The sequence below is a fragment of the Candidozyma auris genome, chromosome 7 (assembly GCF_003013715.1).
Source record: "Candidozyma auris chromosome 7, complete sequence".
NCBI classification, from domain to species: Eukaryota; Fungi; Ascomycota; class Pichiomycetes; order Serinales; family Metschnikowiaceae; genus Candidozyma; species Candidozyma auris.
In genome coordinates, this window is record NC_072818.1 from 264,091 (window position 1) to 283,266 (window position 19,176).

The 19,176-nt window shown below is 45.1% G+C and overlaps 10 protein-coding genes and 1 non-coding gene across 11 annotated transcripts; 4 read left to right on the forward strand and 7 right to left on the reverse strand. All coding sequences in view use genetic code 12, as the record gives it.

Moving 5' to 3' along the window:
- Positions 1-1,162: 1,162 nt before the first annotated feature.
- Positions 1,163-2,266, forward strand: CJI96_0005238 (uncharacterized protein; the record flags this gene model as incomplete). The annotated part of the gene is made up of 1 exon (XM_029036238.2): positions 1,163-2,266. One exon carries the CDS (start codon positions 1,163-1,165, stop codon positions 2,264-2,266), a length of 1,104 nt encoding a protein of 367 aa, XP_028889129.2.
- A 236-nt stretch (positions 2,267-2,502) lies between these two features.
- CJI96_0005239 (metalloendopeptidase) lies at positions 2,503-3,492 on the forward strand (the record flags this gene model as incomplete). Its single annotated transcript, XM_029036239.2, has 1 exon — positions 2,503-3,492. The coding sequence occupies one exon, from the start codon at positions 2,503-2,505 to the stop codon at positions 3,490-3,492; it is 990 nt and encodes a 329-aa protein (XP_028889130.2).
- Positions 3,493-3,498: 6 nt separating this feature from the next.
- On the reverse strand, positions 3,499-4,362 carry GOA1 (Goa1p; the record flags this gene model as incomplete). The annotated part of the gene is made up of 1 exon (XM_029036240.2): positions 3,499-4,362. The coding sequence occupies one exon, from the start codon at positions 4,360-4,362 to the stop codon at positions 3,499-3,501; it is 864 nt and encodes a 287-aa protein (XP_028889131.1).
- Positions 4,363-4,442: 80 nt separating this feature from the next.
- Positions 4,443-5,162, forward strand: CJI96_0005241 (uncharacterized protein; the record flags this gene model as incomplete). Its single annotated transcript, XM_029036241.1, has 1 exon — positions 4,443-5,162. The coding sequence occupies one exon, from the start codon at positions 4,443-4,445 to the stop codon at positions 5,160-5,162; it is 720 nt and encodes a 239-aa protein (XP_028889132.1).
- A 17-nt stretch (positions 5,163-5,179) lies between these two features.
- On the reverse strand, positions 5,180-7,828 carry CJI96_0005242 (ubiquitin-specific protease; the record flags this gene model as incomplete). The annotated part of the gene is made up of 1 exon (XM_029036242.2): positions 5,180-7,828. One exon carries the CDS (start codon positions 7,826-7,828, stop codon positions 5,180-5,182), a length of 2,649 nt encoding a protein of 882 aa, XP_028889133.2.
- A 1,564-nt stretch (positions 7,829-9,392) lies between these two features.
- Positions 9,393-11,429, reverse strand: BAS1 (Myb-related transcription factor BAS1; the record flags this gene model as incomplete). Its single annotated transcript, XM_029036244.2, has 1 exon — positions 9,393-11,429. One exon carries the CDS (start codon positions 11,427-11,429, stop codon positions 9,393-9,395), a length of 2,037 nt encoding a protein of 678 aa, XP_028889135.2.
- Positions 11,430-11,832: 403 nt separating this feature from the next.
- On the reverse strand, positions 11,833-12,816 carry CJI96_0005244 (methylenetetrahydrofolate dehydrogenase (NAD(+)); the record flags this gene model as incomplete). The annotated part of the gene is made up of 1 exon (XM_029036245.2): positions 11,833-12,816. One exon carries the CDS (start codon positions 12,814-12,816, stop codon positions 11,833-11,835), a length of 984 nt encoding a protein of 327 aa, XP_028889136.2.
- A 436-nt stretch (positions 12,817-13,252) lies between these two features.
- Positions 13,253-14,857, reverse strand: GYP1 (GTPase-activating protein GYP1; the record flags this gene model as incomplete). The annotated part of the gene is made up of 1 exon (XM_029036246.2): positions 13,253-14,857. The coding sequence occupies one exon, from the start codon at positions 14,855-14,857 to the stop codon at positions 13,253-13,255; it is 1,605 nt and encodes a 534-aa protein (XP_028889137.1).
- A 514-nt stretch (positions 14,858-15,371) lies between these two features.
- On the reverse strand, positions 15,372-17,015 carry SSZ1 (Ssz1p; the record flags this gene model as incomplete). The annotated part of the gene is made up of 1 exon (XM_029036247.2): positions 15,372-17,015. One exon carries the CDS (start codon positions 17,013-17,015, stop codon positions 15,372-15,374), a length of 1,644 nt encoding a protein of 547 aa, XP_028889138.2.
- A 252-nt stretch (positions 17,016-17,267) lies between these two features.
- On the reverse strand, positions 17,268-17,340 carry CJI96_0005247. Its single transcript has one exon. It is a non-coding gene; the product is annotated as a tRNA-Ala (tRNA).
- Positions 17,341-17,891: 551 nt separating this feature from the next.
- On the forward strand, positions 17,892-19,175 carry NSA1 (ribosome biosynthesis protein NSA1; the record flags this gene model as incomplete). Its single annotated transcript, XM_029036248.1, has 1 exon — positions 17,892-19,175. One exon carries the CDS (start codon positions 17,892-17,894, stop codon positions 19,173-19,175), a length of 1,284 nt encoding a protein of 427 aa, XP_028889139.1.
- Position 19,176: the final 1 nt, after the last annotated feature.

Below are 19,176 nucleotides of genomic sequence, written 5' to 3' on the forward strand. Positions count from 1 at the left end.
CTGAAATTCTAAAACACGCGGAATCCCGTGGCTTCGGTGCTCCTGCTTCTCATTGTGCTGAGCTTTTGCCAGGGCAGAGAATTGTTCTCCACGCCTCGCGAGGCGCCCAGCGGCACTGAATGAGCCCAGGAACCCACGAAACACAAAAACAAGACTGTGCAAGACACTAAATTTAGACAATAGTGAGAAAAAGGATTGTTTTTCTCAAAGCGAACTGCCTTTAAGGTCAAATTATAGTGGGAGCAAATTTTTGCTCAACTTTCATGTCCCTCAGGCTTGCCGGTCTCCTCGGCTCGCTGCGACTGCGCGAGCTGAAACCTGGCCGCTGGGACCCTCTGTTCGGTTGGGGTCGGTAGGGGGTTTAGTCAACTGTGCTGCCGGGCGCCCACCTTTGAGGAAAGGCGCAAACGGGACCAGCAACAAGAAAGATTGACTGGTAAGGATTGTAATTTGACTTGTTGAATATTTGAATTATTTTATTATTATTATTATTATTATTTTTTTTTTTTTTGTTCTTACTTCTTCACGCTTCATGTGTTTTGTCTGATTCTCCAGTTGGCTTATGGACGGAGGCGGCGGCTTGAGGGCCTTGGATTGGGCCGGGTTCAAGACACTCACTGCCGACCGGAACTCTGCGGTAGAGAGGGTCAATTGCTGTCTATTTGTCCCCGTAAATCACGTGAACCATGAACAAAGTATGGTCGGAACTACCCCCGTCAGTACGCTCGGCTCTCACCTGACACAGGCTTAGACAGAGGCGTGAACAGAAACAGTGTCTCCAAAAAAAAAAAAGAAGCTTGAACTGCCCACCTGCCACTTTACTGCATCTTTCTTTTCGAGCCGGCCATCGCTAACACTGATCTACCGCTGAAGACACCTCCAACAAGTTTCTCCATTTGTGTTCATCGCAGGCCTCCAGCCAATAAGCAGACCCGGGGCCACCAAAAAAATCATTCACAAAAGAAAATAGGAGTGCCTCCGCCCTTCACCTTTTGACGGCTACTTCGCTCCCACCCCATATTCATTCAATCCCCTTCAGTTTTGGCCGTGTTCTTTTGATGGATCCCACTTTATTGTTCTCTCGCTAGATACTATTCTGCTTCCCACGTTCTCTATTGCTGCAGAACTCCCACCCTTATTTGCTTATCCCGCATACACACTCATGGCCTACGATAACTCCTTGGCAGTGGGTCTCTCCGTTGGACTCCCTTGTTTCATCGTTCTCATGCTTTGCCTCGCTTTATGGATTAGAAACAGAAAACGCCAGAGGGGAGAAGACAACTTGGAAAAGGATATTGACAACGAGCTCAAAGATGATAACTCTTTCAACCAATTTCAGGATGCGTTGCATAAACCCGCCAGCAATTATGAAAAAAAGGAAGGTTCAGACACGGCCACCGCCCACGAAAAACAAGTCTCCTCCACAGATTTAGACGTGCACGAGGACAACATTTCTCTGTCGAGAGGATCGACAACGAGCAACACTGTCAGCGAGAGAAAAAAATCCAGTTTCTTCACCCCTCCTCCTAGTGTGCTCAACGGTAACGGCAACAGCTCCAGATTTCCTAACGGAACTCCTCATGGCCCTCCACAGGCGCATCTGAAGACCCCCTCGTCGTACGACTTCTATGACACCTTCATCCCCATCCTTCAGTCGCATAACTCCACTGCCGGCGACTTGAGTGACTTGACGCAACCTCCTCCAGCAGTGAGTCACGATGCTAGATCTTCTGCTAGCAGTAGCAGCAATACAAGTCTAATAGGTGGCACAGCGCCCAATGGGAGCCCCCTCAACCAGACAAATAGAGACAACAATCGTTCGCTTGACAACCTTGCAAAACAACTTCATCACTCGCAGCTCTTTGATAAGCTTCCTTCGCGAGCTACAACTATAACGAAGCGGCCAGCTATCCCTATAACTTCAAACAACTCGAGCACTGAGCTCGTGACAAAAGACTTGTTCCAAAACGATGCCATAAACGAGAGCTATGTTGTGCAAGTTCCCGACTTGCATGATGACTACGAAGAGAGCGTTAGCGGCCTTCCTCGTCAGAAACATGTTTACCACCAGCGGGCCCAGGCGACTCCATGTAGCAACGGTGGCTCAAAGACGATACCAGCTATTGTCACTGAGGACCAAGCTATGCAGCCCACGTCGCGTTTGGTCAAACCAACCGCCGCAATGAATAATTTTGAGGGCAACTTCGACAACAACGTTGCCACCGACAAGGTCGACGAAGAAGAGCCAGATGTGGTATTCAAGTGAGTGCTGGTTGCTCACTTTAGCTTTAATATATTGGCATCCCGTCAGCTAAATGTAGAAGCAAAATCTAATGTAAAGCACAATAGCACCGACATTTTTTTTATGAGTTTCATGATCCTACCACCTAGGTATCACTTCGCGACTCTTGCCATCTACACTTACACACCTCAGTCATGTTCCACTTCTTGAAGTCTAGTGCCTCCCCATTTTGGCTGCTGGGGGCCAGATCTTCGGCCAAAATGCGGTTCCAGCAAAGAGCCTTCTTTCATCGCAACTACGCAACATACAAAAGCTTTGACAACAAGTCAAAGTCACTGTTCTCCATTCACGATATCTTATATAACCGCCGCTTCCAGTATTTTATGGGTGGCTGCATCGGCTTCTATCTATACAACTTGGATGAGGCTCCGTTCACTCATCGGTATCGATTTCTCTGGGTGCCCTACTGGATGGAGAAGAAGATTGGTGACTACTCATATTCACTGATCATCTCACAATACCGAGGCCAGATCGTGCCTTCGTCAGACCCGCTGTATAGGCAAATCAGAAGCATCATGAATAGACTTCTTGCAAGCGCCATTGACAACACTTCAGACCCCAAGCAGGCTGCGCATCTAAAGAGCTTGCAATGGTCCATCAACATCATCCAGGTGAGAGATGCTCGGAAGGAGCCTCCCAACGCCTTCATTTTGCCCAATGGCAAGATCTTCATTTTTTCATCGATTTTCCCCATTTGCAAGAACGAGGACGGTCTAGCTACCGTGCTCTCTCATGAGCTTTCTCACCAATTGGCCCACCATTCTTCCGAACAACTCAGTAAGCAGCCATTCTACATTGCGCTCTCGACCATGCTCTACGCAGCAACGGGGATTTCCTGGTTCAACGATTTGCTAATTGCAGGCTTGCTTCAAATGCCTTCTTCTCGAGAAATGGAGTCCGAAGCTGACCGCATTGGCTGCGAACTAATGGCTCGTTCGTGTTTCAATGTACGTGAGGCGGTCAATTTCTGGAATAGAATGGAGTCATGGGAAAAACTGTCGGCTGCAATGCCCAGAGGTGGTATGCTCCAGGAGTTTTTGTCGACACATCCCAACACAGCTAAAAGAGTGCACGACATTCAACAGTGGATGCCTGAACTTGAGCATCTCAAAGAGACGTCCAACTGCTACCAGTGGGGCCGATTCGACGACTTCCAGCGTAACTACTATGGCGAGAGGCGCTCATTCTAGTGCATTCTATTTACAAAACAGACTTTTTTGAACATTGTGCCCAGGAAGAGCTCCTATTCGCTCGGTGGCACCTCCGATAATTTTGTTTTGGACAAGTCTCACACTTATTCTATAATCCTGAAAGCTTTGATTTTCTGAAGGGATCTCAAGTAAGCTGACCTCGACTGTGCCCAAGCGTTTTCTGGTGTGAGCGTTTTTGGAGTCGTAGTATGGCACGGAAAGCTTGGTGAAATTCACGATCGTGTCATCAGAGACGGCCAGAACTTCAGCCCTCGTCGTGACAAACGTCTCCAAGTCCTGGCCTAGATGCACAACAACCTGTTTATTTTCGTCCACGAGTGGTCGAAGTACTTCAGAGATGTGTTTAGCCTCCGCAGCGGTAACAGCTATATAGTCAACTATTCTTTGCTCGACTATCTCTAGGATCTGTTTCTTGAAATACAGAAACTCATCATCAAAACCTTTTATGGCGGTATCAACGTCGGTTTCATCGTAGCGAGCCAAGCTGATCCTCTGGTCAGGTCTCTCGAAATCCTCCAGAGACGAGGGTAGAATCTCATTCACCAGTCTAGTATATTCCTCTTTCTCATACCACTTTCTTGAATACCACGATAGCACACCCAAGGGAGGACCTAGAGTGACGATCGTACTAGGATGTAGATTTGCTATAGCCAACCCAGTGGCCAAGACACCGGTGAAGACCTTTAACTGTGAAGGTGAGCGAGCCCATATCAACGAGAGAGGACTCTTTAATCCATGATACGACTTAAGTGGAGGCCCTGAATAAAAACGACATCGAACGAGGCTTCGGAGTGGATAATGTGTCTGGATTGAGCTTCTGGCGCCAATCCTGAATGCTGTTGGTAACATGAATAGATACTGTAAAGCTTGTTTCCTGTGTCTGGAAGTGCTCACTTGATGATCATCTTCTAAACTTTCTATCTAGCACTATGGGAAAAGCTGACTTTGGAACAGCTAAGTACCAGTCGAAGCAGCTCAAAGCTTCAGGCTTGCAAAAACTACGATATTACTGCCAAATTTGCGAAAAACAATGCAGAGACGCCAATGGGTTTAAGAATCACCTACTGTCACCTTCGCACACGGGACGCATTTCTAACTTGAGTAAGGATGGGAAGGCTAGGTCTGTTGTCGAACAGTATCTGAGTCAGTTTGAGGGAGATTTCCTAAAACTTCTACGAATCAATCATGGCACAAAGAAGATCAACGCCAATAAGTTTTATCAGGAGTACATTCTCAACGATAAAAACCATGTTCACATGAACGCTACACGATGGAATACGCTCACGAGTTTTATTAAATATCTAGGGCGAACAGGGAAAGCTCGAGTAGAGGTACCAGAAGACGCGGACGATGAATTCAATCTCTTAATAAGCCTAATAGATCATCTGAAATTGAATACCAAAGAGTCGAGGGAGAAGGACCTCATATCCGATGAGTATAGAGCCAACAACTTCATCCAGATGCAAATTGCGAAAGGGAAGGAGTTGCTGAGCACGCCTTCTTCAATAAATAATGATATCAGCGATGCAAGTTCCCAGTCTTCAAAAGCGAATGTGGCAAAACCAGTCAGTTTATCACTCAAGGGACTCTCTAAAGCGAGGAAGATCACACCGGCGGCATTTGACAACGATTCAGACGAGGATGAGTAAGCTAATTGCCAAATTCATCATTGTCGCTCATAGCATAACACATATACGTTCGAAGAATGCACTCGGTTATTCTTTTCGGACGTGACGTCTCCGTGTGCAATGTTCACTCTAAAATTTTCATCATCGAAGTAGCACCATTCGGGAAGTACAAGCCTATCTGAGCTATCTTTTGATTTGTTCACAAGTGCTGTATAATGTCCGCTTTTAAGAGTTCCGAAATGGTTGATGATTCCAGTCAAGCTGTAATGCACATCATTCGTTTGATGGTTGAATTTAAGCCTCAAAGGATACAGAATCACAGCGTTGAGCTTGTCAGTGACACTGAACATTGAGAATCGTGATAAATGAATGAAGAGTACGGGTGGCAACTTGATGATGCTCAACTTCTTGATGGATACTGGACCACCATTAGGCTTCTCATTTGTTTGCGCTTTAGATGATTTTTTGGCAGGGCTCTTGTTCTTCCATGGATTGAATGACCGCTTCTGCTGAAATACGACATCCATAGGATTACCACCCCCCTCGGTCTTATTACACCGGGGACATTTCCAAGCATTCTCACCACTCAACACTTCATCTTGCGTGTAGTATCTAAGACATTCCACTAAATCAACCGTAGGCATGCCAGTGTTGGGTATTGGAAGTGATAGCATCGAGAAGGAGGAATAACTATTCGACGTACAGTGACAATCATTGCATATCAATTGACTGCGTACGTGCCCCTGACACAAATCATTCATGGGTGAAACGCCTTCTGCCTTCATGAGCGCACGATACCACTTCAAATATTCCTCCTTCTCCATTGGTGTAACGTCGACTCCCCACCGGTGGGCGTAGTCGATTTCTAGCATACCTGTAGTCGGTTCACGAGCTAATTCTTCATGGACCTTATCTATAATGAATAAAAGGAACTCTTGAGCATCTTGCTGTTCAAATGGGATGTTGAAGTCTGGCTTTAGCAGAGAGACTATTCTCATAAATCTTGTTGGGGAGATCACAGACCCACCCAGAGATTGGAAAGTGCTCAAAAGCCCCACTATAGCTTCTGTTAACTTTGTCAGGCCCTTAGCAAGACTCATGGCTTTTGCTAGCGTCGTATTACTTGACCTTTTTGAGAATAGCGTCACAATCCGGCTTACTGAAAACAAAACTTGTATGGTCAGATTGATGTAACATGATGAACCAAGATTTTTGAGTCCACAAATTGATAGAGATCGTAGCCATTCATTCTTCTGTTGGCGTTCGATTTGTTTGGCTTTATAGTTCTCCTCCATGACCAGCAAATTCATAGTTGTTTGAGCCTTGTATGGAACTAGGTTAGCACCACTATAAGGTGTTCTATATTGACCATTGATGTATTGCGGTGGTTGATTACCATATGGATGAGATTGTTGCATGTACTGTTGCATGCTATGAGTTCCGTTCATATATGAAGCTTTATACTGCGGCTGCGAGTTCCAACGTTGATGTGGTTGCAGAATGAGGTCGTAAGACATATTTGCTTGGTAAAAGCCATTTCCATTATTGCCATAAACAAGTGAAGGATTGTTCGAATTGGCAGCAATATAAGAAGAGGCTGAGCTAACTTGATTCTGTCTTGAAGATGGATGAGTAATACGCTTTGGTGGCGTCAGTACCTCAGCTGAGTGAGAGTTCGGCACCGGTTGCGATGACGTCGGTAACGAAGGTTGAGTCATGTAGCTGTTTCTTGTATGACGCTTTGGATGATGATCATTATGGAAAGATGGTTCTGGTAGCTGCAGCGCAGAAGATGATACCGGATATGGAGCGCTAGACTGAGGGTATTGATCACTGGACACTTCCGGGAACCGATGAGTGAAATCAGAGATTTCTTTATCAACAGATGACGTAGTCTCACCATTTTTGACTATACCGGCCAAATCGAACTGATTTGCGGATTCAGTTTGATAGTATGGTCTTGAAACAGTCGATGATGTGATAGTTTGATCATGCTGCTCTTGCTCATTGTATTCATCCTCTTCTTCGTCACCGCCTTCTTCGTCTGCATCCTTGTGCTTAAGATACTCGATATAGTCATCTAGCCATCCGTACAAGTGGTCAATCTTAAAAGTCAAGAGTTCCTTCTCCACAAGGTACTCATCCATATATCTCCGCAAATCCGCAAGCTTTACGTCGAACTTGTTAGCGTCAAAGATACCGTCTGTTCGGAAAAAGTTGTACAAGTTGAGGTATATGATAAAGTCGCTGTAGTGTTTCTTAACAAAGAAGTCGAAGCCGCCAAAATGTAGCATGATAAACGAGTTGATCGAGTAGTTATAGATTAGATACGCCCGGATATACGTCTTGAGCCTCGCCGATCGGCTCGGGGTCTGCTGCAATTCCTCCAACAAGACAGAGCAATGGTCGATAAGATCAAACACCGAGCCACATAGACTTGTGTCAGTCTTTAGAGCCTTTAGCTCCGCATGTATAATCTTACGGCACTCGTCTTTTGACAACACATTTCTTAGTTCAGACCCGGGACGCATTAGGGCAGGCCCGACTGGAGGCTCCAGGGAGGTGGCGCCTCGATCAACCACCACTTGTCCCGTAACTGTGCCTGAAGCTGATGCCGTAGAATGGTGTATTCCCAGTCCAGCATGGAGCTCAGGTGGCGGTTTTCTGCCATTCTTCACCAGATACATGGTGGTATAGCATATATGGTTGGTTCGAAGTGAAGGACGAGCGTGGGGTAAGCTCTGTTGTACCGATTTGAGGCTGGTGAGATCAAAGGCTGGGAGAGAATGATCTTAGTGCGCAGTGATAAATTAGTGCACCAAGAAAAGGTACCGAGGAGAAGGGTAGTTACAAGCAATTGACGACAAGGGGGGATTTGAAGAGGGAAGCTTTTACGACGTGGAGTTGCTAGTTTTCGAATTTTTTTAATAAAACTGGCATTGAGAAAATCTCAGCACCTTAAAGAAACCTCCCAGTAGAGAAAGTGATCAGTACTCCGGAGTGCGATGTGGAGAAGTGCAAGTGCCAGAGTTATCACTGATGTAAGCACATTCGAAGATTACTTTAAAAGAATTATTACAAGCAGTAAAGTGCAATGGATTGTGTCTGATGGAAAACGTCAGGCTTTTTCTTCACGCTGTTGCCGTTTACGGCATACCTTGTTGTCTTCCGCCAACGAATCCTCCAGACAGAGCCTCTCTCGTGATTGACGTATGTGTGCTGCTTAAGTAAGGCTTCGCCTGCGTCCTTTTCGCTCAGACTCGCTCGGAAGGGCAGCCATTGAGAGAAATTCGTGGAGGATATCACGAATGTTGGTTATTTTGTAGATGCTTTTTGAAGACGCCGCTGATTCAAATCACAACAATCACAACATCAGCTATGGTTCTTTCATGATGGTTGTCTGTAGAGACTTGTGACTTCTGATTCCTTCTATCGGCTCCGCAATGCAACCTGTGCCCGATTTGACGTATATAACACCGGAGACGAAGAAAGGGAACTGGTGAGAGTCGACGAAAATGGAAAGAGATTGGGCTATTTTTGGCATTGCATCAGTCTCAAGTAAGCTCTCTTGACGTGTTCAATAGATATAACAGAATACTTCTTGATAGCAACAAAGTGGCGATGTGTGAAGGGTGTTGCAACATCTTCAATTTTTATCTCCCTCGAGATGTCAAGTCAGCTGTATTCTGTTCCGATGGCAGGGTGCTAACGGCGCATTACGGGAGGATTTTGATAAATTTAAGGTGGAAACCGGGCGAGTTTGAGTACCTCATGAGTTTGCTCAGCGATGTTCGTCAAAACAAGTGCCCGAAGGACGAAGCTCAGCAAATTTGGTTGATGAAGTTACACGATTTTGCTCGTGATGAGGGTAGGTGGAGAAGATTCTACACTGTGAAGAAAAAGAGAGATGCTTTAAAAAGGGACTCACAAGAGACAAGAACCACCAGCAGAAGCTTCACTTCGACGCAAGCTAGCTATGCAGCTCAGCATATCAAGTGAGGAATAGAAAACTCTATAGATAATTGTCAACTTGACTGCTGATGAGTGAGTAAAACATCGTGCACAGCACTTACATGTGGAGGCAGCCACTACTTCGAGGAAGCTTTCGATTCCGTCCACTTGTCGGCATTCGATTGTATGTTCAGGGGCAGAGAAAAACTAAAAAGGAATGACGAAATGCATTAGCTTTAAATATTGAATGAACGAAATTTAAAATGATAATGGAGTAACCATCCACAGTCCCTTGTCATCTTATGAAGGATTGAATGGAAATGCAAAGGGGTTCGTCAACTCAATTAGGCCTGTCAGCGGTTGAGTGGCCACTTGGTTCGCGGCTTCAACTGAAGATTCTTTCGGATGCGAGTTGTAAAAAAGCCCATATACATCAAGAAGGTCCTCTTCTTCCTCCTCAACAGGAACTGGCTCAGGTGCTGGAGTGAGCGAGCTTTGCGAGTAGTGAAGTGGGTGATGTTGAGATACGGGCTGATTGTCATTTCGGCTTCCACTGAAGCTGCCGTTCCTACTTCCTGAGCCTCTGCGCTTACGTCCATGTTCATTCAGCGACCTGCGCTCGTGATGACCTCTTGTAGGTTCGTAAGGTGCACTAAGATTGCGCATGGTTTCAAAGAAATCGAGGCCCTCATCTCCTTCTTCCTCAGGGATATCGTAATTCATCTTCTTCCTTTGACCGTCGAAGTTCTCAAGTGACCGCTTCTTGATTATTTTGTCAGCCTCGGCAGCATCTGAGATTAATTGCATGTCATGTGCCAGCGGCGAAAGCAAATTGGATTTGCTTCCATTCATTTGATGTCTCCCGTTATGACTACCATTGCTTGATCTCACGCCATTAGCCCGGCTATCAGCGCGGCCAAGTAGCTTGAGGAGATCAGACTCCTTTGCTTGTGCTTCATCTGCGAGGGAAACGAGCCCGTTGTTGACCTCTCGCCTATGATTGTTCAGGGTATGGTGATTGTTCATGGTATGATGATTGTTCAGGATATGATGATTGTTCAGGATGCCATCTTTTGAGTCGTGAATATGATGGTGATGGTGGTGATGATGATGATGAGTGTTACCATCTTTGCTTGACGAAGGGGAAGAGGCTGAAGAATTTAGTTTTGGCACTTCCGTTAGAGGCGGGAGGTAATTGAAATGCTGAAGTCGCTGAAGCTGGGTCTCTGGCTCCAAGCTGGGAAAACGATCAAACGCACGAACACCATCTCTTCGAGAATCATGAACTGCAGGGGTAGGAGGGACTTGCGGTAGTTCCTCATCTCTCGAATGCTGCGAGTTGACGTATGACAGCCCATAATGGTGATGGATATGCTGATGCACTGTCACCTTCATATTGTATACAGATGCGTATTGGATGAGATACTGAGCCAACTCCTGAGTCTTGATCTGTCCTCCGTTTTTAAGGAGCTGTTCAAGTGGTCCGCCGTTATCATTAGTTTCGTCGCGACTGACAATGGCATACCGCCATTCGACTTCCTTGTCAGGTTGCAGTGCTTGTAATGATATGTCCTTGGTTTCAATACCCTGTTCTGAGTTTAAAGAGTGTAGAGGCCCTGGCTGATCAGCGCTGCCTATTCCAAACTTCAGCTCATCCTCTGGACTTTCTTCCTTTACTGTGAATTTTTCAGAAATATTGCCGCCTGTCACCAGCTCCATTGCTTCCATGACAGCACCATCAGCTCTTCCTCTAGCAACAGACGTCAAAAGATTCCTCCACCTATTTCGACACGTAAGAGATGGCCTCGCGTCAAATGCGCTTGCAATTGTCCTCCATTTTGTGCCGTGTTCCTTAACCTTTTCAATGAGCAATAAGTCCTCCTCGAGCGTCCAGCGTTTGAGACGATTGCGTAAAGCAGGATCGAGCACTTCAAGGTATCTTTTCAGACACTGGTGTTCTGTTCTGCCTTCGACTTCCATGGAAATTTGCTGCCACAGCGGGCCATGTTTCTTGTAACTTTTTAAAAGCTGTTGATCTTCTTCTGCTGACCATTTTCCCCGTCGGAGGTTTGGATCTAGAGATGAAACCCATCGTTTTCGACAGTCCTTGGCTTTACGTGATTTGTCGGAGAATGCTTCAGCAACCAATTCCCACTTAACGTGTTTGGCATCTAGCTTTTTTTGTGAAGTCTCTTCTGGGTAAAGCTCGTGCAAACGTTGCACCAACTTGGCGTCTTCTTGCTTCGTCCACGCTCTACGCCCATCTTTTCTGAACGTCTGCAAACCTAGTGACTCGGTTATCGCCAATGTATCGATTGGCTGGTGAGTTCTCTTCATTGAGTTGATCTATACTATCAAAGAGACTGTGTAGCCAAGAGCTAAATTGTATGAATTATTGTATCTCAATATTCTATAGTATGCGGGATTATTAGCCGGAAGTAGCAAAACCTTTTATTTTCTCTTGAGAGGAGCCAGGCCCTGATATATATGGTTCAACAGGCGAGGAACAAAAGGTTGGTCCATAAACCACCGGAGTTCTCCCGTACTGCACGTGACAGCCATCGGGATGAGGATCGTGGTCTGTGGTCATGTGCTTGCATCCACCTTTCCCCATAGTAAAGGACTGCTCACCCCCCCGGATTGCACCATGAGCCGCCCTCGGATCTCTATTCAGGCAACTTTGAATTCCGTCCATACCCCACAGAAATTTCATTCATGCATCATCAACGGCGCCGCCGATCTAAGTCGAAGAATCGGTGGCACCGGTTTCACCCTTGGCCTTCTCAGTGCGTATCTTCTTGTTGTTAATCAAACGAAGCAAGTTTCTTAGGAGCATGGCAATGGTCACTTTACCAATTGATGGCACGTAGAGCCCGGCCTTTTGCTTCACATCATCGTTGAAGTTTTTGGCACTGGCAAAGTTGATTACCACTGCTCCGTTAGACACCAACTCTGTCGGAAACTTGTAGCTTTCTGATGGAACACCTGTGATGATTACGTCACACTGCGGAGCAACTTTTTCCAAAGTGTATTCGCTCTGGTCTAAGTCAATCACCTTGTGTCTCTGCATCAGAAGATCGTCTCCTCTAGTAAACTGCTGCATGTTGTTGATATCAAGAGAGTACACAGTAGCACCGTCATTGGCCAAAAGCGCAGCCAATGGTCTTCCCACGATCTCCGATCGATTGACCACCAACACCTTCTTGCCATAAAGCCTGTTCCCGTAATGAAGGTGCTTGTTGTAGACACCCAAATACTCCAATATCTTCACCATGGCCAATGGCGTGCAAGGCAAGATGGACTTCTGCTCATTTGTAGGTGGGTCCAAAAATCTGATATTGTGGTACAAGTTGTGGTAGTACAAGAAATTGAGTCCTTCCACGTCCTTCTCTGTCGATATGAGCTGTTGGAGGTACTGATCCTGCTTGTCTCCAAAGATTGGGAAGTACACCATGATTCCGTTAACGCTATCATCATTGTTAGCCTGGATTAAGGCACTTTCAAGATCGTTTTTTGCCCGTCTTCTCAACTCATAGTCAAAACCCATCAGTTCACATGTTTTCGCCGACCAATTAGCATACATCTCAGCAGCAGAGTCATCGTTGGCTAAAAAACCAACCAACTTGGGTTTGAAGTTGAGCGCTTTCACTTGAGAGGTGATCTCATTGACATATTGTTTGGCGATGGTGGACGCCAAAATAGTTCTTCCCGCTGGTTGAGCCATGCTTCAAAGGATGTTATTTACTTATGTGGATGCTATGAGTATAAATAAAGCAGACGCTTTGTTTTAAGTTAGACGGCGAATGTGTAGAAAAAAGGACAAAGGACTCAATTAGCGGTTATATTGACTGCTGACTCCTGCATCTCTAGGGCATCGCCCTATTAATTGCAGTGAATTAGCTTAGATAGTATGAAGGGAGTTTGCAATGCTATTTTGTGATATTGAAGGGAAGAGACGAAGCCAAATTTGTAGTGACTTCCTTACAAATACTTAAAAACTATCACCACTAGCTTTGTCAGTTATCACGGCAACCCCGGTCGAAACTTCATGTTCACTAATGCGCAGGCATCTCTCCAATAAATTATGCGAGAGAAGTCGCTATCACTGTCAGGCCCTTTGTATACATACCACCGCTGGTCGTTGAAGTCAAGCTTTGCTTTCACTTAAGATGTGCTGAAGCGTTTTCATAAAGACTTTGCCATATGAAAGCTTCACTCAACATGAGCTCGACATCTTTCTCTGTCCATGATGATGTAGGGGGATTTTGTAAAAATAAAAGGATCTCTTGAAAATCTCTTTGCTTAAGTTCGCCTGCAAATTTGATGAGGAACGCGGCGCAAACATAGACATGGAAGTTATTGAATCCAAGTGGCGTCTCGCTTAGATAAGTATCCCACATCCGTATAATAAGTTCTATGGAAAGCTCTCTCATTAACAAGCAGTTCATCCAGCGAAAGGCAAACTGAATAAAATCAACGCCTTCACATTCCAAGTGTTCGAGTAGCGAATTATCGATCTTCGAAATAAGGTTCCGTAAATCATTAACTTGACGTATAATACCAGGCTGCTCATGAATGTAGTTGTCCGTTATATTATCTAATAGTTTGGAGAGACACCAGAATGTATCGGCCTCTATAATTGAGGTTACCCTCGAAGAAAGCCGGTTTGTATCAAAAGTTTCCCAAGTGTATGTATCCAAGATCGGATCGTTAAGGAGCTCGTTCTCACAGGAATCTGCGCCTTCTTCATCAATCATTCCTGGAATAATGAGGGCACTAGGAATTTGCCCCCGACCTGATTTACTGGCTTTTCGTTGTTGGAGCTGCCAAAGATAATGGCCCAAAAAGATCTGATAGAATGGAGTACACAAGTCATTAATACCTTGAACGTAGCCACTTGCTGGATGTCGGATAGCCCATAAATACAAGACTTTTCGAAGCGACTTCTGAGTAGCCTCGTACCCAAAGAGCTTAATAGTTGGACTTGTTCTTTTAACATCGATCTTGATCTGATGATTAAGTTGCTTATCTTTATTGGCACTGTTATCACGATTACTTGAAACAGGTAACAGCGACGTTGATGCGTTATTAGGGGTGACTTTACCGTCAAAAAGAGCCTCAACGTTTGCATCATGGAGGCCATCGAGATACTCCTGTCGTTTGCGTTTCAAGGTAGAACTTTGTCTTGCCTTGTTCGTAGGTAGATATCCTAATAGCATCTGCCAGGTTAACGCTCTTAATTCTCGAGGTATACCGTTCCACGAAAGCTTCTTGAGATGTCGCATATTGACGCTGCTTTCGTCTTCGGTAAGAATGCTCTTGAATTTCATGAACTTGGTATTTTGACTCTTCATTTGAGCTTCTAACCTTAACTCATTACCATGATCCCGCGGACTGTTTGTGCCAGCATTAGGATCCACCTCGGAGCTTACTGGGAACTCAGGATGAAGGGTATTGATTAAAATATCGCTGTTTTGGTGGCCATTTTCCCTCAGGAATGCATCAGGTTGCTGCGAACCGCTCAGATACGATTTCTGCTTTCCCCGTGGTTCTGTTTCGTCAATGACTGCATCCCAATCATCGTCTAAATCTGTATATGTTGGTCTCCTGTATCCTTTTCTTGATGGATTGCTCGATCCACTGACGGCCCTGCTCAAGTAAAAAGGAGACGACAGTCTACTGGTCTTGTCTTCCGTCCCATCCAATGGTGGGGTACTCATTCCTTGCTGAGACAGAGAACGGTTATACCGTGGCTTCTGTCCCATTGTTGATGGTCTATGCCCTATTTCACCGCCTCCTAGATCTTGCCTCGCAGTGCCATACGACAAATTTCCATAAATGTTGCTATTCGCTTCGAGAACGCTTTCTTCAATTCCGGCCCTCCTAGGCAGTGCCAGCAACTGCAGGTTAGAGTTCCCGGTTAAAGAGAGGTTTTTGAGGAAAGACAGGAGGTTTTTTCCCTTACCACCTTTCTCCCCAAAAATGAACTCGTTGTTCAGATTGTAAACCTGGGACATTTCTTGTTTTTTTTTGGGCATGGTCGAGATATGTAGCCAAATACAACTTTAAGTAGAACCTTCAGAATTATAATTATGGCTAAATGTATTTGTTGGTGTCCATTCACAACTTGTACTCACCAGGAGATCTGTTTAACTACTGAAGGCATGCGTACCACAATTCTCCCCGGACTGCAGAAAAACCCCACCAATAGCTCTACTACCGTAATCGTACATATGTGATACTATAGCATTAGTTTATATTTCTATATTAAAGATGCTTCTAAGCAGCCGCCTTTATTTCACCCTTTACTGCGGTCGATCCTTGCTTCACTTCTCTTCCGGACAAATGCAACACACCGTTCTGAGTGATGTTGATGATCACTTCCAAGTTGGAATTTGGCTTCAAGTCAGTGAGAGCCAACTTGGCCAACAACTCGCCGGTTAGGTATTCAACTTCTCTATTGATCTCCGGCTCCTCGTCAGATTCATCCTCAGAGTCCTCCTCCTCTTCTCTCTTTGGTGCAGGCTCTATAACAGTCTCCTTCACGTTTCTCTTACCTTCGAACAATTCAATGACAACATCGGACGCATCGCCATTCGTGACCTCAAGAGATTTTTTGATTGGATAAGCTGTCTCTGCAACCAAAATTGGCACAAAGTTGCCAGCGGCGTCCTTGATTCCAATTGGCTTGGCCAAATGCTGGGTGTTGACAACGATGGGCTGCAAAGACTCGTGTATTTCCTCATCATCAAAAGTCTCAACTAAGGCAGCCTGCAAAGCAGCTCCTCTGGTGGACAACTCTTCGGGGTAGGCAGCCTTAGGGTCCAAAGATGGGGCAACCACGGTAATGGATTCTGGGAAAATAAACTGAATGTTGGAGGCTAACTTAACAACGTTGGATGATCCGCCGGCTAAAAGAACCTCATCAATGTCTAGAGGCTCCAAACCGGCTTTCAGGACTACCAGCTCGACGAAAGCAGTCATTTCTGATAATGGCTTTCTGGCGGCCAATTCAAATCTCAATCTGTTGATGTTAGACAAGAAATCAAAGCCGTCAGCAAGAGACTCAATCGAAAATGACGATGTTGGAACGTTGGACAAAGTCTTCTTGGTGACAATGGACTCTGATTTTAACTTGGCCAAGCTTCTGGCACTGCCTTTAGCGTCAGCCTTAAACTTCTTCTGAAATTCCTTGGCGAAGTGGTCTGAGAGAGCATCATCCAAATCGTCACCACCTAGCTTGTGGTTGTGGACAGTAGCCAATATAGTCATGATGCCGCCTCTCACAGAGATCACAGCGGCGTCCGATCTGATACCACCGAAGTCAGCGACAACATAAAGCTTGTCCTTGAGCATAGCCTCTTCCCCTGAAGAAGTCAAATGAGAAAGCAATGCAGCAGATGGCTCATTGATAAACTGCAAGACCTTCAAGCCAGCAGCCTCCACCGATTTGTTAAGCAAGTCCTTCTGGTGCTTTGAGAAGTCAGTGGGCACCGTCAACACAGCCTTTTCCACTTTGCGTCCAAGGTAGTCCTCAGCAGCGCTTCTCAATTGCTTGAAATGTCTTGTGACAGCTTCCTCCACTGTGACGATCTCGTCACCATCTTCTCTAGCAATCTTGTATCCAATACCACCGTCTGCAGTCTTAATAGGTTGAGCACCAGCAGAAGAGGCCCAGAAGTCAACCTCGTCGTATTTCTTGCCAATGTAGTCTCTAAAGTTAATGATGGTGTTCTTTGGGTTTCTCACTAGTTGCGATCTGGCCTGAGCACCGTGGTATTCATCGATTCCCACGTACGAAAGAACGGAGGGAATGGCTCTGTCACCATCAGGGTTGGCGATCACATCGACTCTGCCATCCTGAGTGGCAACTGCAATCGAGGATGATGTGTTACCGAAAGTGATACCGATTACACTAGACATGGTAGTAAATTCTCCGATAATATATAGATCTTGCCTTAGTTCCACTTTTTTTTTTCTATTAGCTTGAGCTCTTCTCGCTGCGAAGCTCCTACATTACATGCAGGTCCTTACTACTGACAGCTATATTTTTCATGATTGGCAGGGTGCGAATATTTACAAGTTACTGAAGCCACAAAATCAATACAGTGCGCAAGATTAGAAGTAAGAAAATAACTGAACTCTGATGGAATTGTTGAAGCTCAAAAAAAAAAGTGGACGAGTCCGGATTTGAACCGAAGACCTTTCACATGCGAAGCGAACGCGCTACCAACTGCGCCACACGCCCTCACTTTCTTAAAGTGTCTTATATGCAAAGACCATAAACAAGTACCTGAAAGTAGCGTTGCTCACGTGATCCTTGGTTTAAGAAAAGCAATCTCGAAACAGAACTTAAAGATTCACACTTTGTAGATAATGGAGGAACTCGTCGATCTATAAACAAAAGAAAAATCCTGTATTCTATATTGTCATTGAGTTATGTAGCATTTTATAATTTGAGTTAGGGTGTTGTCCTTCTTAAGCTTACCCTTCATCAAGTGTCTAGCAAAAAAGATTTGAAAGCTCGATATAACTTTAAATTTTTTGTATATAAAAAAGGTAACGGCCAGATTTCCCATAGCAATATAGTTTTATTTACATTAATCGGTATATGTTGTCTTAACAAAAAAAAAAAAAAAAAGGGGATCCTCTAGAAAAGAAGAAAGAAAGCTCTTTTGACGCAGTACATGGCTCGCTTTAATATGAGGAGTAGGTGGATCATGATGATCATCGCGCATCTACAGTGCTAGTGTTACCTTTTTTTTCACCGCTATAAATCGTTCCATATCACTGCATCAAATGAAGTTTCTTGTATCTTCCGATGAAACGGGTAATTTAAAGGAAGTGGTTTGTGCTGAGGGCACCGATACCTCCTCAAAAGAAGCAATTCAGCCCGAACTCGTAAGAAGTATCTTGACTCAATCAGACTACACCAATGTTAGAACAAGAATAACCCATATGACAGTTGTGAAAGACATTTTGGTCACTGCTCGAATGGGCGGAATCGTGAATTTTTATAGCATATCTGCTGACGAATCACACGAGTATGGAGCCACGCTTCAGACTTATAAGTTGAAGTGTGATGAGGGCTCCAATCCTGTCTCTTTGATACACTTAGAGGCATTGGGGTGTTTAATGGTCGCCCTTGACTCCGCAGAAGTGTTTGTGCTTAGTATAGAAGGAGGTGAATCTGAGATACCTGTATCCTTAAGACTACCGGGACGTCTGGGCAAGAATTCGCAGCCTATTAGCGTTTTCGTACAAAATCCCTACGAACCAGGAATTTTTGCATATGGCGGCAAGTGCAATGATCTTCAAGTGGTGAAACTCTTCGACAAGAAGCGTATGAAGAACGGAGCCAAAATCTTCAATAGCGGGTCAAGGGTGACCCCCGAGGTGGTTTTTCAAGCAGAAAATGTCGAGCCCGATCACTTGGGTTTAGATGTTCCAGTATGGATAACCGGCATTTTGTTCCAAAAAAATGCTGGCAAAAAGGGGTTCAAGATGGTAACATCCACAGGGTACGGCCAAATAAGACTATACGACACGAGCTTAGAAGAGGAGCCCATAGGGTCCTACAAGATTTGTGAGAAACCAATAAGAGTCTTGCAATTTGCCACAGATCACGAAGATGAAGTCATCGTGGCAGACTCGCACAACTTTGTTGCTCGTGTATCGCTATTTAAGGTCGACGCCAAAGCAGAACGCATAGTGTCAGCCTCGGCAGGAACCTTTTATAAACCTTCCTTAAAGATTTTGGGCAAATATTCCAAGGGAGGTAATACTGGTGCCATAAATAGCATCGCTCGATCTCCACTGAGAAACGTTGTAGCCACCGGCGGATTGGACCGCTACTTGCGTGTCTTTGATGTTCAGACGCGAAATTTACTCGCCAAAGTATACCTTGGGACGCAGATAAGCAGCTTGCTATTTATCGAAGATGATGGTTTGAGTAACCTTGACCGCGACCAGGCGGAACTGGCACTCGAAGATCAAAATGATGACGAAATCTGGGAGCAGCTAGATCATAACGCAGGCTCAGACGATGATCTCAAGATAACCAAAAGGAGAAGACGCATATAAA